Raw genomic sequence first — 20,167 nt, forward strand, 5'->3', positions numbered from 1 at the left:
AGACTTATTAGTTTAGAGCAGGGGTAGGCAACCTTGGCCTCGTGACTGGTGGACTTCAACTCTCAGAATTCCTGAGCCAGCATGGCTCAGCTTGGAAACTCTCCCTTTCCCCTCAGTGTGGCTGGCTCAGGAATTCTGGGAGTTGAAGTCCACCAGTCATCAAAGAGCCAAGGTTGCCTACCCCTGGTTTAGAGCTTTGAACTCAGCTCACAGGCTTGTTGTGGGGGAAATAGGAAGGAGAGTTTAACAACTATGTTCACCACCTTGAATTATTTATAAAAACAATAAATATATGAAAATCTAAAAACAACGGATGCTTATCAACACTATTGTGATTGAGTGATAGGAATTAAGAGCTCGGCATTAGGATGAAGCATGTCACGGGGCCTAAAAACGCCAAACACGTTTGCCTTCTGCGCAATCTGCACAGCCTTCAAAACCTCTGCGCTCCCAGCAGGCACCCCGGGACCCTCCACGCAGCATCCAGGCTCCCCGTGGCCCCTGAAACTCTGGTTGAAACAGGTCCCGTAGTGGATTTAGTTTCAGAGCGGCAAGAAACGAGCTCATTCTGACAATTGCACACGCATAGCGTTGTAATTTCTTTCCGGAACTTCATATTCTTTATTATTCATTTTCTACTGCAGTATGCTCAGTGCTGTTTGGGCAACCCCTAATTCTGCCTTTCTGTTTTTAGTATGTCGAAGAAATTCTGTGTTACCTGAAATCCTGTTTCAACAAAGAACCGGTCATGGCAACGGTGTGCGTTCAGCAGGTAACAAAGAATGTTTAAAACGGCTGTCCTTGCGGCTTTCTCGGAGAAGAGCTCTTCCTTAAGTCAGCTGCATTACATTACTTTAGTCCCTCCCAGTGTAGATTTGAACCCAAATTTGACACAACTATCTGACCAAAACCTCACTTCAAAATGGGGGGGGGAGAGAGATAATAGGAGATAGAGAGAGATAGAGAGAGATAGAGAGATGGATAGATGATAGGAAATAGATAGAGATGATGATGATAGAGATGGATGGATGATAGGAGAGAGAAAGAGAGATGGATGATAAGAGATAGATAGAGATGATGATGATGAGAGAAAGAGATGGATGGATGAGAGAGATATGATAGGAGAGAGATATAGAAATGGATGGATGATAGGAGATAGATAGAGATGATGATGAGAGATATGGATGAGAGAGATATGGATGGATGAGAGATGATAGAAGAGAGAGATGGATGGATGGATGATAGGAGATAGAGATGATGATGAGAGAGATGGATGAGAGAGATGATAGGAGAGAGAGAAATGGATGGATGGATGATAGAGATAGGAGAGAGAGAGAGATAGGAGATAGAGAGAGAGATACAGAGATGGATGATAGATAGAGATGATGATGAGAGAGAGATGGATGATAGAGAGATAGAGATGGATGGATGAGAGATGACAGGAGAGAGAGAGAGACAGATGGATAGGAGAGAGAGAGATGAGAGGAGAGAGAGAGAGTATAGGAGATAATATATTAAGATAAAACCATAATAAAATCCCATAATATGGAGCCATAGAATTGCAATGGGATAAATGTTTTCATGCGCTATCTAAGGAAGCTAAGCTTCTAACTGCTTCTGGTATGGCTGTGATAAGATCATCCCAGCTGCCTTAAAATTTCCTAAGGAGACATTCTTGAACTCTGTGTGTCATCTTTCGTTCTGGAGCAACATAGTCACATTGCGGGCTCTGGGCCGTTCAGAAATCCAATAAACAAGCAGAAAGTCAGCTGGATGGAAGAGGGCAAGGACAAAAAGAAGGTGCAGAGTCTCCCCTTCCAAGGTCTCCAGCTGGTGCGGGCTCTGGTCCCATCCATCTCTCCTAATGGCAGAGCTTAAGGCCTTCTTCCTCCTCCTCCTCCTCCTCCTCCTCCTCATTCCTTTTCTTTTTGGTTGAGCATCACTGTGATTTTCCACACTCTCACGAAGCTGCTTCTTTTCCCGCCTTCCCCAGTTACTGAAGACCTTGTTTGGCACCAACCTGGCCTCTCAGTTTGACAGCTGGTCTTCCAACTCTTGCCGAGCCCAAGGCAAATGCCAGCGCCTGGGCTCCTCCAACTTAAGGCCGGGCCTTTACCACTGCTGCTTCATGGCTCCTTACACCCAGTTCACCCAGGCTCTCGCCGATGCCAGTTTGCGGAACATGATGCAGGCCGAGCAGGAACGCGACACCTCGGGGTGAGCGCCACTTTCTCCTTCCAAACCGGTGATCGCTTTGCCGCCATTTCTAGAATTATTGAACTAAATGCCGGGAGAAACGCACACCTAAGTGTTGCCTGCTTTAATAAGTAGGGGTGTCCCAGCTTGGCAACTTTTAAGAGCTGTGGACTTCCAACTCCCAGAATTCCCCAGACAGTTGAAGTCCACGTGTCTCAAAGCTGCCAAAGCTTGGACGGAGACCCTCGCTTTGCAGATTTACTGTGAACAGATTGGACATCTTTAAAAGTCTTAATTAGCAATCTGTTGGCACTAACGACAAATCGCTCTTATTTATTTATTTATGAGACTTATATACCGCTTTAATTGCAAGCACTCTCTAAGCGGTGTACACCAGTAAGCAATGTATGTATGTATGCATGTATGTATGTGTGTGTGTGTGTGTGTGTGTGTGTGTGTGTGTGTATGTATAGATATATATATAATATATATATATATTTTATATATATATATATATATATATATATAATATATATATATATATATATTATATATATATATTTACATTGCCCCCAACAATCTGGGTCCTCATTTTACCTACCCCGGAAGGATGGAAGGCTGAGTCAACCTTGAGCCAGTGAGATTTGAACCACTGACCTGCTGAACACAGTCAGCTAAAGTGGCCTGCAGCACTGCACTCTAACTGCTGCGCCACCTCGGCTCTTGCTTTATTAGGCTTTGCCTAGCCTGGCCCAGCAATCAGAATTGTTGGTTAGTTATTGGGGGGGGGGAAATCTTCTTTGTTAGAATCTGAGCCAGTTAAACTTTAATATATGCAAAAAGCAGTTGCCAAATTATTCTCTATTTTGAAAAGAAAAGGAGCCCTTTTGGTGGGGGGGGGGAGCCAAAAATTAAAATTGGAAAAAAAATCTGTTCACCGCGCTAGACTTTTAAGATAATTGGGCTCATGTAGGTTTTATGGATGTTTTTAGGCAAAGAGATTCAAGCAATCTAGAGGTTTTGGGGAAGGTGATATACAAAGGCTGCTTTACGTTCATTTTAAAAACATATCCAAGTCTGCCACGCAGAACCGGTTGCATTTATTTATTTAATCTGTTTTAAGGCTGCAAGATACCTGGGTAATACACTAAATAAAATAAAATGAGGAAATGGCAGTGGTTATTAACATAGTCATTATGGTGCTTTTTACAGGGATAAAACCAAGGGGGGTGGATGGTTAAGAAGTATAAATAAAAACAAATAAAACCAGACGCAATCCCAAATTGTGTCATTGTTGAAGGAACAACCTCGTCTCAACGCCTGCCAGAAGCTGCTTCTGTTAGTTCAGCTTCAGTTAAAAAGGATTTTTTGTTGTTGTGTGAAGCGTTGACTCTTAAATCCTAACCCTGTGTTAACATTTGCTTTTATAGCTGGTTTGACATCTTGCAAAAAGTTTCTGCGCAACTGAAAACTGGCACCACAAATATGGCCAAGCACCGGGCTGACAAGGTAAAACACAAAGCACATTTAAAAAAAAAAAAATAACTGTAAGAGAAACCTGTTGACTATTTATCTGGGGCAGGGTATTTTTTTCTTTAACTCTAGACTAGGGCTCTCCGAACTTGGCGACTTTAAGACATTGTGGACTTCAACTCCCAGCTCTGCCAGCTGAGGAATTCTGGGAGTTGAAGTCCAAAAGCCTTAAAGCTGCCACGTTTGCCTTGAGCCCTGAAATAAACTACGGTGAATCTCACCACTCAGTATTGTCCCTGCAACTGAAGGTAGAACTTCTGTATCCCCTCTGGGTGTCCCCCACCTCAAAGGATTTCCTCCGGCTTTACCAGTATCTGCCCTCTGGAATCCCTTGGCAAAACTACAACACCTTGCAAGAAATCCTTGTCTTCTGGACTACTTGTGTAAGAGGTTTAAAAAAGAACAAGGCTCCTTTAAAGATAGGCAGTTCCCTGCAAGAGCGTCCCCTGAGTCCATTAGATCAAGAGTCGACAATCTTTCTGAGTTGGAGGCCCGGTGGGAAAGGCAGCAGCAATTGCCTTTATGCGTGCATGCGCACATGTGAACAGGGCTGCGCACGCGTGCTGCAAACACGCCAACAGCAATGCACCTGGGCAACGCTCGGGGCGATGCTAGCACCTGCGTGACGTGGCGACATTAGCACCCGCGTGACACTTGTGTGAGGGATGGTGAGCGTGCACGCACAGTCGCACGAGCACTAGCCAGCTACTCATGCAGCCCGGTGGTCAAGAGGCCACGGCCCACAGGTTGGGGACCCCTGCATGAGATCTTGCCCTTCAGCTATTCTTACGGTGTGGAGTCATTTTTGGGTGGGGTTTTCCAAAGATGGGAGGCCATGTTTTCACGCATTTCTTCCCACCTGGCGTCCCACTGGGTTGCCGCCCTTCTCTTTCTCCCTCAGAATATCATCCACAACCACATCCGTCTCTTTGAACCGCTTGTCATCAAAGCACTCAAGCAGTACACCACCACCACGTCGGTGCAACTGCAGCGACAAGTCTTGGACCTTCTCGCTCAGCTCGTTCAACTGCGGGTCAACTACTGTCTCCTGGACTCTGACCAAGTGAGTGTCCAGCCTCTGTTGCTGCAGGACGAGGGTCGTCTCCTTCAGTCAGCCCATTTGGGTCTGTTGCGGGAGAAGGACTGGCAGAAACCAAGGGCGGAGTTAAAAGAGGAATCAGCCTGGAATTGCTACGTAGCCATAAAGGAACCAAGGCCAATCCCCCCCCCCCCCGTTGGGCACCATCGACCTTTATCTAACTAAGCCAGTGTTTCTCAACCTTGACAATTTTAAGGCATGTGGACTTCAACTCCCAGAATTCCACAGCCAGCAATGCCTTAAAATTGTCAAGATTGAGAAACACTGAACTAAGCAGATGCTGACCTTCGGTCGAGAAGATTCCTGCGCACAGGCCTTTAGCAATGAAGCTGCTGAAACTGAACCTTCACTGGGGAACTTGGTCTTTCATGCCCGACGTCTGTCCACTTCAACCCTTTCAGCTCCCTAGAAAACTAAAGCAGGGGTCCCCAACTCCCGGTCGGTGGACCGGTAATGGGCTGCGGCATGCCAGCAACCGGTCCGCACAAACAAGCAAAGCCCCATCCGCGGGATGCAGGCAGCACACAAAACCACGCACCCTCCAGTCTGCGGAAAAACCTCTCTCCGTGGAACTGGTCCCTGGTTCCCAAAAGATTGGGGACCTCTACTCTAAATCAAGGGTCCACAACCCCCCCGGTCCGTGGACCAGCACCGGGCCACAGCATGCCAGCAGCCAGTCCGCACAAACGAAGCCCCAGCCACAAGATGCAGGCAGCACACAAAACTATGCACCCTCCGATCCGTGGAAAAACCTCTCTCCACGGAACCGGTCCCTGGTGCCCAAAAGGTTGGGGGCCTCTGAACTAAAGGAAAGGTGTGGTCACCTTGAGGCAAGGTGCAACATCTTGAGCCCTTTCATAGTCCTCGTACAATGACGACAGTTCGTTTAATGACCCTTCAAAGTTACAACGGCACTGGGAAAAAAAGGGACTCGCGACCATTTTTCGCACTTACAACCGTTGCAGCCTCCCCGTGGTCACGGGATCCAAATTTGGACCCTTGGCGACGGACACATAGTTAACAACAGTCGCAGTGTCCCTGGGAGTCACGGGGTCGCCTTTTGTGACCTTCCGACCAGCAGAGTCAATGGGGGAAGCCAGATTCATTTAACGACCGGGGTACTAACTTACCAGCTGCGGTGATTCACTTAACAACGGTGGTAAGAAAAGTCATAAAATGGGGTTAGGGGAAACTCACTTCACCAGTGTCTCGCTTAGCGGCATAAATTTTGGGCTCAATCACGTGACCGTGGGGAAGCTGCGATGGTCTTAAGCGTGGGGAAACGGTCAGAAATCGGTTTTTTCCCAATGTCGTAACGTTGAGCAGTCACAAAATGAAATGTTGTAAGTTGAGGACTACCTGTATTTTATATCGGTCATTGACTGTAATAAAGAATCTCTCCCTCTCCGTCCCTCCCTCTCTCCCTCCCTTCCTCTCTCTCTCCCCCTCTCCCTCCCTCCCTCCCTTCCTTCCTCTCTCTCTCCCTCTCTCCCTCCCTTCCTCTCTCTCCCTCTCTCTCTCTCCCTCCCTTCCTCTCTCTCCCTCTCTCTCTCTCCCTCCTTCCTCTGTCTCTCCCTCCCTCCCTTCCTCTCTCTCCCTCTCTCTCTCTCCCTCCCTTCCTCTGTCTTTCCCTCCCTCCCTTCCTCTCTCTCCCTACCCCTCCCTTCCTCTGTCTCTCTCCCCCCCATGAAAGGAAATTTGTGCAAGCAGAAATACCTTCTCTTTCTCAAAGCTAAGAGGGTTTTTGCCTCCCTCCATGTCCAAGATCCCATGACGTGACGCACATTTGACAGTTGAAGTCCTGCTCGCTTCTTTTTTGCTTTGTTTTCTTTTCTCTGACCTAAGTACGAGTGGTGGTTAATGAGCACCCAGTAATGAGCTGTTTCTTGTTCTGATCAGATGTCACGGTCTGTTTCGTTTTGATTTGTGCGAGACGATGCAAGAACGTACTACTTGCAGAAATCACATCTGGATATTTCTTTTGCTTCTAGGTTTTTATTGGATTTGTTCTAAAGCAGTTTGAATACATTGAAGTCGGCCAGTTCAGGTACAGAGTTCCATCTTCTACGTGTTTCCTGGCGTCTTTATGCGAAACGGAGGCTGTACCCAAAAACGGTCCATTCTGAGCCTTGTTTCGCCTCTTCTACATCTCTTTGCATAGGAGTCTTTTCAAGTGATGGTCAGCGCAATCTGGGCATTAGAGAAGGGTTAACGGAATTCGGGAGGCGTTGGATTAGTCCATTTGTAGCTCCATAGGGATTCTAGGCTGATTCCCCTTTTGACTCCACCCCCTCCCCTGGCTTTGTCGCTCCTCCTCCTACGTTCTATAGGTGAAGAACAATAAAGGAGACTACAGATAGTCCTTGCCTTACCAAACTTCATTTAGCAACCAAGATAAAGATAGAGAGAGAGAGAGAGAGAGAGACGTGGATGGATGGATGGATGGATGGATGGATGGAGATAGATAAGATAGATAGATAGATAGATAGATAGATAGATAGATAGATAGATAGATAGAGACGTGGATGGATGAAGATAGATAGATTGATATATAGATATACAGACAGATAGATAGAAAGAAATAGACAAGGTAAAGGATGGATGGATGGACAGATGGAGAGAGAGAGAGAGACAGAGAGAAACAATGAGAGACAGAAAGAATGACATAAAGAGATGAGACATAGATAGTTAGCAATAACACTTAAGACTTATATACTGCTCCACAGTGACTGACAGCCCTCTCTGAGCAGTTTACAGAGTCAGCCTCTTGCCCCCACCAATCTGGGTCCTTGAACAACTCGCAGTGGGCAGAGTTAGCCTGCAATACCGCATTTTAACCACTGTGAAGGGGAGGGAGGGAGGGAGGGAAGGAAGGAAGGAAGGAAGGAAGGAAGGGCAATAGCAGACTCATTTTACCCATCTTGGAAGGATGGAAGGCAGAGTCAACCTCGAACTAGTCAGGATCGAACTCCTGGTGGTGGGCAGAATCCGCCTGCAATACCGCCTCCTAACCACGGTGCCCCCAGGGCTCTTTGAAGGCCCCCTCCTCCCATTTTAACGGTGCTGAGGAAGTCCAAGCGGTCTTTTTCTTCTTTCTTTCCTTCTCCCCCCCCCCACCAGGGAATCGGAAGCCATCATTCCCAGCGTCTTTTTCTTCCTGGTGCTGTTGTCTTATGAGCGCTACCACTCCAAGCAGATCATTGGAATTCCTAAAATTATTCAGCTGTGCGACGGGATCATGGCCAGCGGAAGGAAAGCCGTGACACACGGTGAGCAGGGACATCGGAAGTCGTAGAACGGGACTCCTCAGGGCAGGAGTTGCTGAATGTGGGCAGGCCCTTAAAATATAAAATAAAGTTAAAATAATAAATAAAATAAAAATAATAAATAAAATATAAAATAAATAAAATAATAAAATGTATTTTATTATTTTGTTTTATTATTTACTTTATATTTTATTTATTTAATATTTTGTTATTTTAATTTAAAATAAAACAAAATAAAATAAATAAAATAAAATAGTAAAATAATAAAATAAAATAAATAATAAAATAATAAATGAATAAAAATAAATGAAATAAAATATAAAATAAAATAAAATAATAAAATAATAAATGAAATAAAATATAAAATAAAACAGTAAAATAAAATTAAATGAAATAAAAATAATAAATAAAATAAAATAAAATAGTAAAATAATAAAATAAAATAATGAAATAAAATAATGAGATAAAATATAAAATAATAAAATAAAATTAATAAAATAAAATATAAAATAAAATAGTAAAATAATAAAATTAAATAATAAAATAATGAATAAAAATAAATGAAATAAAATATAAAATAAAATAATAAAATAATAAATGAAATAAAATATAAAATAAAACAGTAAAATAAAATTAATAAATGAAATAAAAATAAATGAAATAAAATAAAATAGTAAAATAATAAAATAAAATAATAAAATAATGAGATAAAATATAAAATAAAAATAATAAAATAAAATAAATGAAATAAAAATAAATGAAATATAAAATAAAATAATAAATGAAATAAAATATAAAATAAAATAATAAAATAAAAATAATAAATGAAATAAAATATAAAATAATAAAATAAGAAATGAGATAAAATATAAAATTAAACAATAAAATAAATGAAATAAAATATAAAATAAAACAGTAAAATAAAATTAAATAATAAAATGAAATGAAATAAAAATAATAAATGAAATAAAATAAAATAAAAGAAAGTATAAAATAAAATAACCCAATCCAATCCGGTTTGGTCTAGTGTTTAAGGGGCCAGGCCAGAAACCCGGAGGCAGTGAGTTCTAGTCCTGCCTTAGCCCCCCCAGGGTCCTGCTTTGAGTTAAGGCCTCTTCCAGCCTCTCTGGGGAGGAGGCCAGAGGCCCCTCCCTTGGAAAGAGGTCCTGGGTGAATCCTGGCTTGTGGCCCAAGCTATCACGGAACGCTCTTGAGCCGCCATTCAAAGATAGCCGATGCGGCAAGGAATCCTCTTTGGTTCACCCCGAGTAAACCCCTCCGGCTTCAGGATAACCCGTGGGAATTAAATGAGGATCAAGTTTCAGGCCCAGAAGATCTTTGGGTTGGGTGGAGGGACAGCACGCAGCGTCGATCTTAACCCTCCTCTGTTCCTCTTCAGCAATCCCGGCTCTGCAGCCCATCGTCCACGACCTCTTCATCTTAAGAGGAGCAAATAAAGCCGATGCCGGCAAAGAACTGGAAACCCAAAAGGAAGTGGTGGTCTCCATGTTGCTGAGGCTGATCCAGTATCATCAGGTAAAAGCCTGGTAACTTAACCTGTGTCTGGATGTCCTCACCACTCCGCACGGCTGATTTTATTGAAAAACACGCCGAGTCTGCCCGTCTCGCGGGATCGGACGGGAGGCTTCCCAAAGAGTCTCCAGCGTTGGACACTAAGCAGTTCCTCTGACTGCAGAGATCCCGAACCACCTTCACATAAACCTTGAGTAACACCCAGGATTGCATAAACCGAAACGTAAAACCTGGCGGTCCCAGGAGGTGCCCACCGTTGCCTTGCGCTCCTGAGAGCAGAGCTTAGCCAGACCTCTTTTCATATGAACCGAGAGCCACAAAGGTGCTTTTTCAAAGGACTTTCCTACGATGTTTTTTTTTCCCCCTTGAAGACATTTCGCTTCTCATCTAGGAAGCTTCCTCGGGTCTGAATGGTGGAGCGTGGAAGGGTTTATATTCCTGGCAGCCGTGGGATTGTTTGCGCTCTCTCTGAGAGTCGTTGAGGCCACTTGGATCTGTGCCCTCGGGGTCCCCTTGCGTTCTTCACCGTTCAGTCAGAACCGAAGAAGCTTCTTCCGTGGGAAGCGAAAAGTTTTCGAGGAAAAAAAAACAAAAAACGACGTTCAGATGCCTTTTGAAAAAGCAGTTTTGTGACAACCAGGACCTGGATGACCGAGAATCTCCACGGACATAAACACTGACAGAAAATCCAACTACTTACGGCCATTTTTACACTTAACGACCGTTGTAGCCTCCCCAGGATCACGTGGTCCAAATTCTGAGGCTTGGCCACCGGTTCCTATTTACGACCGTTGCTGTGACCCCCTTTGGCGAGCTTCCGGCCAGCAGAGTTCAGTGGGGAAGCCAGATTGATTCAATAACCGGGTGACTCACTTTAACAACTGAACAACTAAGGCAGGACAGGTGGTAAAACGGGGCAAAACTCACTTAGCAAATGTCTCGCTTGGCCGCAGAAATTTTGGGCTCCCTTGTGGTCGTAAGTCGAGGACTGCCTGTGTTGGGGAGGGGAAAAGAGGAGTGTTAAGGTGCAAGGTGGATGCTGGGACAATTCCTTGGCTTGTGTGAAAGCAGCCTGTTCTGTGTGCCTCCGCTTCGCCCGCAGGTGCTGGAGATGTTTATCCTGGTGCTGCAACAGTGTCACCGAGAGAACGAAGAGAAGTGGAAGAGGCTGTCGCGACAGGTAGCAGACATCATCCTGCCAATGCTGGCCAAACAACAGGTGAGGGTTTACCTTTGGTGGCAATTGGCCATTGAGGGAGACATTTAGTAAGGTTCTCTTCTCTTCTGTTTTATTCCATTCCATTTCATATTTTCTATTCTATTCTATTTCATATTTTCTATTCTATATTCTATCCATTCCATTCTCTATTCTATTCTATTCTGTTCTGTCCCTGATTCTATCCTATCCTATCCTATATTCTACATTCTATCCATTCTATTCCATTCTCCTATTCTATTCTATTCTATTCTATTCTATTCTATTCTATTCTATTCTATTCTATTCTATTCTATTCTATTCTATTCTATTCCATTCTATTCCATTCCATTCTATTCTATTCTATATTCTATTCCATTCCACTCCATTCCATTCCACTCCATTCCATTCCTTATTCTATTCTATTCATTTTATTCTAATTCTAATTCTCTTCTCTTCTATTCTATTCTCTTCTATTCTATTCTTTCATATTTTATATTCTATTCTATATTCTATCCATTCCATTCTCTATTCTATTCCATTCCATTCCATTCCATTCCATTCCATTCTATTCTATATTCTATTCCATTCCACTCCATTCCATTCCTTATTCTATTCTATTCATTTTATTCTAATTCTCTTCTCTTCTCTTCTCTTCTCTTCTATTCTTTCATATTTTATATTCTATTCTATATTCTATCCATTCCATTCTCTATTCTATTCTAGTCTAGTCTATTTCATTCCTCTACTCTACTCTACCCTACCCTACCCTACATTCTATTCTGTTCTATTCTGTTCTGTTTTATTCTATTCTTATTTTAATTCTAATTCTAGTCTAGTCTACTCTATTTCTCATTATTCTGTTCTATTCTATTCTATTCTATTCTTCTATTCTACATTCCATTATTTTACTCTACTCTACTCTACTCTATTCTCTGTTCTGTTTATTCTGTTCTATTCTATTCTCTGTTCGATTGAGAAGCTGCCCTGGCCTTTTCCAGCAGAGAAGGACACCCTTCGGTTTGGGGTTTCCCTCTGCCAGGGGCTTCACACCCCCCCCCCCCAGCTGAACAAGTGTCAAATTTTCACAGCCCCAAACTCATAATTAAATACAGCCTTTTGCCTGGAATGGCGTAGGGAGGCTGGCCTAAATTTGAGGGCTCAGTTGCGGCCGTAACTTGAGGACTACCTGTACAATAAGACAGTTCTTCTCCCCCCCCCCCAAATCTCTTTCCTTTCGCTCTGCTGACCGCAGCCCTGGCTGATTCCGTTGTGTTTTGGTTTGTTCCTTTTTTTTAACCAGATGCAGATCGATTCCCACGAAGCTCTGGGGATACTGAACACTCTGTTTGAGATCCTGGCCCCGTCCGCCCTGCGGCCGGTGGACATGCTCTTGCGAAGCATGTTCGTCACGCCCAGCACGATGGTAAGGGGGGGGGGCAGCCAGCTGAGGAGCCACTTAGCCAGAGGGGAAGGAGGGCGTGGCTGTCCCGTCCCGGCGCAGGACGTGCCCAGCTGCCCTCTTTCCTTCCCTGGCTGTCGGGTACCGTCCCCCCCAGCCCTGCCAGTTCCCTTTGGGCCAGTCCCTCTCTTTGCAAGGGGGTTGTGGTGAGGGGAAATTAAAAAAAAAGACAGCAGGAAGGACACCCCCCCCCCTTGGGGACACCTGCAGCTCCCGCAGAAAAGCAGGGAGTAAATCCAGTCAGTCAACAGCTGGTCCTGTGCTTAGCGGCCGGTGTTCCTCTGCTCTGCTCTGGAAATGCCTTAGGGGGCACAGCCCCCTTTGCTTGGGGGGGGGAGATGGCTGTGCATTTGTTTTGTTACTTATCCAAGTGCACGCTCCGACCGATAAGCTGCGTTCTTTTGGGGAAATGAGCAAGTGGGGAGAGGAGGGGGAGAGGAAGGAGAGGGGAGGGGAGGGAAGGAGAGAGAGGGAGGGAGGGACAGGGGAGGGGAGGGAAGGGGAGAAGGAGGGGAAGGGAAAGAAAAGGGAGAGGAAGGGAGGGAAAGGGGAGGGAAGGGAAGGAAAAGGAAGGAAAGAGGAGAGGAAGGGAAGGAGGAGAGAGGAAGGGAGGGGAAGGGAAGGGGAGAAGAAGGAGAAGGGAAGGGAAGGAGGGAAGAGGAAGGGAGGGAGAGAGGAAGGGAAGGGCAGAGGAAGGGAGGGAAAGGAGAGGGAAGGGGAGAGGGGAAGGAAAAGGGAGGAAGGGAAGGAGGAGAGAGGAAGGGGGGAAGGAGAGGGAGGAAAAGGGAAGGGGAGAAGAAGGAGAAGGGAAGGAAAAAGGAAGGGAAGAGGAAGGGAGGGAGAGAGGAAGGGAAGGAAAAGGGAGAGGAAGGGAAGGGCGAAGGGAGGGGAAGGAGAGAGGGAGGAAAATGGAGGAAGGGAAGGAGGAGAGAGGAAGGGAGGGGAAGGGAAGGAGAGGAGAAGGAAGGAAAGAGGAGAGGAAGGGGAGAGAGAGGGAAGGGAAGAGGAAAGGGAGAAGAAGGAGAAGGGAAGGAAAAGGGAGAGGAAGAAAAGAGTAATTTAAATAATTCACACTTGGTCTGGGTCTCCCCCCCCTCTCTCTCTCTCCCTCCCTCTCAAAAGGCTTCCGTGAGCACCGTCCAGTTATGGGTCTCCGGCATTCTGGCCATCCTGCGGGTCCTGATTTCCCAGTCCACGGAAGACATCGTCCTTTCCCGCATCCAGGAGCTCTCCTTTTCCCCCCGTCTCATCTCCTGCCAGACGATTCACCGGCTGAGAAACGGGGGGAACAGAATCCCTGCAACGCAGGAGACCGCCCCGGAGGAGCACGACCGCTTCCTGCCCGAAGAGACCTTTTCCAGGTATAAATCGATAAGGAGCTGCTGCTATTTTTTTTTCTTTTTTCTTTTAAATCGTTTAAAAAAAAGAAGGATAAAGGAGGAATTGAGGAAAATGTAAGCAGGTAGTCCTCAACTTACGACCTCCGTACCTTTTCTCTACCTGTAGCTCACACAAATTTGGAAGGGAAGCTTGGCCCAAAAAGACTCTTTTTCTCCCCCCCTTTTTTTTTCTGGGGATTGAGAGGAGCAGTTTTGAGCCTCTGGATTCTCACCTGCTCAGAAAAATCTTCAGCGCTAATAAGAGGTTGAGCCCCAGGTTTCTGGCGTTAAGTGAGATAGTCATTCAATGAGTTCTGCCCCATTCTACGACTTTTCTTGCCTCCGTTGCTAAGGGAATCCCTGCAGTTGATCAGTTAGTACCCCGGTTGTTAAGTGAATCCGGCTCCCCCCCCCTTGACTTTGCTTGTCAGAAGGTCACAAAACAGGATCACGTGACCCCGGGCAACGCTGCAACTGTCATAAGTGTGAGTCAGTTGCCAAGCATCTGAATTTGGATCACGTGACCGGGGGGGAATGCTGCAACGGTCGTTAAGTGTGAAAAACAGCCGTGAGTCCCTTTTTTCAGTGCCGTTGTCATTTTTGAACGGTCACTAAATGAAGTGTTGTAAGTCGAGAAGTACCTGCATAATCAATGTACCTTGAAAAAGGCAAAACACCTGTCTGAAATGGCACATGGTCTCCTGTTGAGCAGAAGGTTGGACTAGAAGACCTCCAAGGTCCCTTCCAGCTCTATTTGGATGGATGGATGGATGGATGGATGGATGGATGGATGGATGGATGGATGGATGGATTGAGTGATTGGTTGAAATGACATAGGGTCTCCTGCTTGATGAGGGGGTTGGACTGAAAGACCTCCATGGTCCCTTCCAGCTCTATTTTGATGGATGGATGGATGGATGGATGGATGGATGGATGGATGGATGGAGTGGTTGGATGGATGGAGTGATGGATGGAGTGGTTGGATGAAATGGCACAGGGTCCCCTGTTGAGCAGAAGGTTGGACTAGAAAACCTCCAAGGTCCCTTCCAGCTCTATTTGGATGGATGGATGTATGGATGGATGGATGGAGTGGTTGGATGGATGGAGTGGTTGGATGGATGGAGTGGTTGGATGGATGGATGGATGGATGGATGGATGGATGGATGGATGGAGTGGTTGGATGGATGATGGAGTGGTTGGATGGATGGATGGATGGCTGGATGGATGGAGTGGATGGATGGATGGATGGATGGATGGATGGATGGATGGAGTGGTTGGATGAAATGGCACATGGTCTCCTGTTGAGCAAAAGGTTGGACTAGAAGACCTCCAAGGTCCCTTCCAGCTCTATTCGGATGGATTGAAAGAAGATTGATGTACGCCCCGCACGGCTGGCGGTGCATATAGGTTTTCCTGTTCTCCTCTTGGCACAGTCGCCGTTTATCTTTTCTGTGCTTAGCGCGCGGCCTCTACGTCTCTCTCTCTCTCTCTCTCTCTCTCTCTCTCTCTCCAGATTCCTAATGCAGCTGGTGGGAATCCTCTTGGAAGACATCACAAGCAAACAGTTTCACGTGGAGATGAGCGAACAGCAACACACCTTCTACTGCCAGGAACTGGGCACCCTTCTCATCTGCTTAATTCATACCTTCAAATCAGGTACTCCTCATCCTTTTTCTTGCCCCCTTCACAGTATTCTGTTTCCCCTCAAAATAAGACTATGTCTTATCGGTTGGAACTTATTTATAATAATGTTTTTTTTTTTATTGTTTCGGTGTTACAGGAATGTTCCGAAGAATCACAGCTGCAGCTACCAAGCTTTTTACAGGGAACGGAGCCCACAGTCTCCATTTCTACACCCTGGAGAGATTAAACGACCTCGTCAAGTCCATGATAGCCACCCACCCATCGCTGGTCCTTCTCTGGTGTCAGATCTTGCTGCTTGTGAATTACACCGACTCCTGCTGGTGGTCCAAAGTTCATCAGACTCCCAAGTAAGGCTGTTTTTTCCAGTCTTCCGGTCTTTTTCTTGGTCCAGCCCAAAAGGTTCTTCCTGGTTTTTGTGTGGCCCATCTCAATGATACGGTGACTCTGTGTGACTAGATTGATAGATGGATTTGGATTCCTTAGTTGTTCAGGTTGGAGATTGTGTGTGTGTGTGTGTGTGTGTGTTTGTGTGTGTGTGTGTAGATAGATAGATAGATAGATAGATAGATAGATAGATAGATAGACAGACAGACAGACAGACAGACAGATAGATATACTAGAGATAGGATGGATGGATGGATGGACGGACGGACAGACGGATGGACAGAGACAGACAGACAGACCAGGCAAGCAAGCAGGCAGGCAGGCAGGCAGGCAGGCATAGATAGATAGATAGATAGATAGATAGATAGATAGATAGATAGATAGATAGATAGATAGATAGATAGATAGATATAGATAGATATATAGATATATAGAGATTAGATATATAATAGATAGATAGATAGATAGATAGATAGATAGATAGATAGATAGATAGATAGATAGATAGATAGATAAATAGATAGATATCCTTGCTCCAATCCAGCCGATGTCATGGCTTAATTCTGTATACATAAACACACACACACGGGGCCGCAAGCATGCATGATACTAGCCCTGCCCCATTCTTGCACAGCACCCTCCATTTTTGCATCCTGCACCTCGGCAGTGTCCCATTTTTGCACCCCACGGCACGACAGCATCCTATTTTTCCACAGCGCAGCGGTGTCCCGTTTTTTTGCGGCAGAGTGGCGTCCCGTTTTTGCACCCCAAGGCGCAGCAGCATCCTGTTTTCGCACCTGCGGCCGTGGCGGTACCGCAAGTGGGGGTGTGGCCTCCACTTTACCGGGCCATGGCCCACAGATTGAGGACCTCTGGCCTAGAAGAACCAACATTTGAACTTCTCTGGTGATCCGTCACTGACCTGAATCCAACCAATCGTCCTTCGTGTTCCGTTCCTGGCTGCCGGACCAACTTCTCACTAGCCGGCTGCCTTTATCCCGACAGATTATTTCTCTCTGGCTATTTTACTCCTGGATTTTGCAGTTAAAAGCTTTGCCTTCTCTTTTGCAGACGGCAGAGCCTATCAAGTGCTAAATTGCTCAGCCCTCAAGCCTGCGGGGGTCCCCGCGCAGAAGATGGGAGCGCCAAACTTAGCATCTGCAACCGAGAGATCGTACGGAGGGGATCCCTCATCCTGTTTTGTGACTATGTGGTAAGCTCTGAGGATGGCGAACGAGGGCTGTGTTCCTGTTTTCTTTAGAACAGTGGTTCTCAACCTGTGGGTCGGGACCCCATTTGGGGTCGAACAACCATTTCACAGGGGTCGCCAAACAACACAGTCCGCCATTTTTTTCCCCCTTTTCCTTGGCTGTGCTACTCCCTTTTATTCTATTGGCTTTTGAAAGCCAATAGAATAGACTCTCTTGAATAGAGTCTAATTCTATTGGTTTTCAAAAGCCAATAGGAATTGTCCAGGCTGTCTCTGCCCTGCTGAGCCCGCCAAAAGTCCCATTCTGCAAACGGTGCTGCACCTGTTGAGTAGTCCTCGACTTACGACCGGTTGAGTAGTCCTCGACTTACGACCGGTTGGGGGTCGCGGCATTAAAAAGGTTGAGAACCACTGCTTTAGAACATATTCCCCCCCCCCCTTATGATATGCAGGTTCTGAGGTTTTGCTGGTTAAAGAAATACAGGAAACCAGAAAGTGCCTTTAAGTTTTACGTTTTTATTCAGCTGAATAGAGACGGACTCACTGCTCTAAATGAGGGGAGCCCTAAGTGACAAGAAATCCTTGTGTTTATTCTGTATAATTACATAAGCAACCCATCCAGCAGAGCTGACGCACATAAGTTAAAGATTGCACCCAGTAAGTCTGGCACACTGCAGATAGGAAGGGAGAAAGCAGAAGTAGCTAAACATGTTCCCATTGGAGTGTTCCTTCCTTAAAGATATCGTATGTTCTTGGGTGGGTTAGGACATTGGGTGTTGTCCTTGCTGTCGTTTCCTGACCCTGCACCCAGGATTACAAGTGACCAAAGAGAGAGAAGCCATCTATATGTATTCACAATTAATACTGTCCCCTAATTCCTGGTCATCGCTTACTTTTTTATTTTTTGCGCAAAGAATTATCCAAACTGCCATGGCTGATTTAAGACTCTCAAGTTTCCAGTCCTCTCATAAGGGCTTTGTAACTAGCAGCCAACATCTTCAATTGCACTTGGTGAACCATGGGCAGGTGTAGTACTCAGTTGTGGTGGCGCAGTAGTTAGAATGAAGTAATGCAGGATGCTTCTGTTGACTGCCAGCTACCTGCGGTTTGGCAGTTCGATCCTGACTTCATCCAGACAAGGGGGGAAGCAAGAGAGAGACCTAGAGACTCTGTCTACATTTACACAATAACAGTTAGAAGGGACCTTGGAGGTCATCTAGTCCAACCCCCTGCTCAGGCAGGAAATCCTATACCATTTCAGACAAATGGCTGTCCAGTCTCTTCTTAAAAACTTCCAGTGTTGGAGCATTCACTGCTCTGGAGGCAAGTTGTCCCATTGATTAATTGTTCTAATTATCAGGAAGTTTCTCCTTAGTTCCAGGTTGCTTCTCTCCTTGATTATTTTCCATCCGTTGCTTCTTCTCCGGCCTTCTGGTGTTTTGGGGATGTCTTCCCTGACACCTTGTCGTTCCTTCCGCTCCGTGTGAATCGATCCCATTTCTTCCCACAGTGCCAAAACCTGCACGACTCCGAGCACTTAACCTGGCTGACCGTGAATCACGTCCAGGAACTGATCAGTCTGTCTCACGAACCCCCTGTCCAGGATTTTATAAGCGCCATTCACAGAAACTCGGCCGCCAGCGGGCTTTTCATCCAGGCTATCCAGTCACGATGTGAGAACTTCGCCTCTGTAAGTTCTTTGCGGTCTCAAGATTTATTTTCTCAGATGACAAATTCCTGCGCAAACCTCCTGTTTCTGCAGTTAAAAAAAAGGATATTCATGTTTAAAAGGCAGCAACATACTTCAGCTATTGAGTCTCCCGAAGCAGGAGGCAACATCTAGCAATCGTTTGGCCATTGCTTCTTCTGGCTAAGGCACCTGGCTAGAAATTGGGAGACGTGAGTTCTAATTCTGCTTGGGACATGAAGCCGGTCACTAGGGTGACCGACCTCAGGCTGGTCCCTCTCTTTCTCTCAGCCTGAAGATGAAGGCAAGAGAAAGTCACCTCTGGATTCTGGCCAAAAAAAACCCTGCAGGAGCCTCTGTAAACAGTCGCCGGACATCCACATTGACTACACAAAAACTCAGGAATGTGTAAATGCCCTGTCGCTTTTCCTCTGACTTGCTGGCTGCCTAGATTCTCCTGATCTTTATTCTTAGCGATGAGCATGTCCTGCGGCCAGAATTAATTACCATAAACATAACCGTAAACAGCAGAGGCCCCTAACCTTTTGGGCACCAGGGACCCATTCCGTGGAGAGAGGTTTTTTCACGGACCGGAGAGTGTGTGTGGTTCTGTGTGTTGCCTGCATCCCACGGATGGGGCTTTGCTTGTGCGGACCGGTTACTGGCATGCCGTGGCCCGGTACCAGTCCACGGACCGGGGGTTGGGGACTCCTGGTATACAGTACTATAAAATCCTATTATCGGTCCAATTGAACCTGGTGCTGTTGTAGAACTTCTATTGCCCTTGGTTCCTTTGCTGACGGTCTTGCTGCTTGGTGGGAGAAGGGCTTGGATAGCTGCAGGCAGTCCTCGACTTAACGACGGTCCGTTTACTGACCGTTCAAAGTGGCAACGGCACTGAAAAAAGGGACCCGTGGACATTTTCCACACGACCGTTAACAGCATCTCGGTGGTCACGTGATCAAAATTTGGATGCTTGGCAACTGACTTGTCAGAGCGTGCACAGTCTTATTGCGCTGAGATAACCCAGGAGTAAACACAGTAAACAGTGGTCTATATTAAATGGTGGCTTATCTTACACTATCTACAATATCATACACCAGGAACAATATACATACACGTACTAATACAGCAGGCTCCAACACACAGCAGTTACAGCAGGAAACAGAAGAGAGCACACACATCCCTTTTATACAAGGCTCTTAAAGAAACACAGACCCTGCTGAGTCATTCCCATCATTACATCATACATCAGCTGGTTAGCTTTTAAATCATTACCTTGATATGACTGATATTTATGACGATTGCAGTGTCCCTGGGGGTCACATGATCCCCTGTTGAGACTTTCTGACTAGCAAAGTCGACGGGGGAAGCCAGATTCACTTAACAACCGTGTTACTAACGTTAACAACTGCGGTGATCCGCTTAATGGCTGTGGCAAGAACGGCCGTAAAATGGGGACAAAATTCACTTAGCAACTGGCTGGCTTCACAACAGAAATGTTTTGTGTTAAGTATTCGCACTGCCGGTTTTCTGAACAGATGAGAATCGGTCGCAGAATCCATCCAGAGGCTCAACC

The 20,167-nt window shown here is 45.7% G+C and overlaps 1 protein-coding gene across 5 annotated transcripts in view; it reads left to right on the forward strand.

Moving 5' to 3' along the window:
* The window catches only part of HTT (huntingtin), a 90,108-nt gene that overhangs the window by 35,533 nt on the left and 34,408 nt on the right, over nucleotides 1-20,167 (forward strand). For all 5 annotated transcript variants that reach the window (XM_039361500.1, XM_039361501.1, XM_039361502.1 and 2 more), the window contains 14 exons: nucleotides 695-772; nucleotides 1,994-2,217; nucleotides 3,627-3,705; nucleotides 4,631-4,792; nucleotides 6,820-6,875; nucleotides 7,949-8,097; nucleotides 9,494-9,630; nucleotides 10,730-10,846; nucleotides 12,126-12,248; nucleotides 13,407-13,645; nucleotides 15,177-15,319; nucleotides 15,444-15,654; nucleotides 16,763-16,904; nucleotides 18,412-18,591. In XM_039361500.1, coding sequence (XP_039217434.1) covers nucleotides 695-772; nucleotides 1,994-2,217; nucleotides 3,627-3,705; nucleotides 4,631-4,792; nucleotides 6,820-6,875; nucleotides 7,949-8,097; nucleotides 9,494-9,630; nucleotides 10,730-10,846; nucleotides 12,126-12,248; nucleotides 13,407-13,645; nucleotides 15,177-15,319; nucleotides 15,444-15,654; nucleotides 16,763-16,904; nucleotides 18,412-18,591 — 2,040 coding nt within the window. The remainder of the gene's footprint in view (nucleotides 1-694; nucleotides 773-1,993; nucleotides 2,218-3,626; nucleotides 3,706-4,630; nucleotides 4,793-6,819; nucleotides 6,876-7,948; nucleotides 8,098-9,493; nucleotides 9,631-10,729; nucleotides 10,847-12,125; nucleotides 12,249-13,406; nucleotides 13,646-15,176; nucleotides 15,320-15,443; nucleotides 15,655-16,762; nucleotides 16,905-18,411; nucleotides 18,592-20,167) is intronic.

This window comes from Crotalus tigris, unplaced genomic scaffold, assembly GCF_016545835.1.
Source record: "Crotalus tigris isolate CLP2741 ecotype Arizona unplaced genomic scaffold, ASM1654583v1 scf7180000019298.7629538967:1458412, whole genome shotgun sequence".
Lineage (NCBI taxonomy): Eukaryota > Metazoa > Chordata > Lepidosauria > Squamata > Viperidae > Crotalus > Crotalus tigris.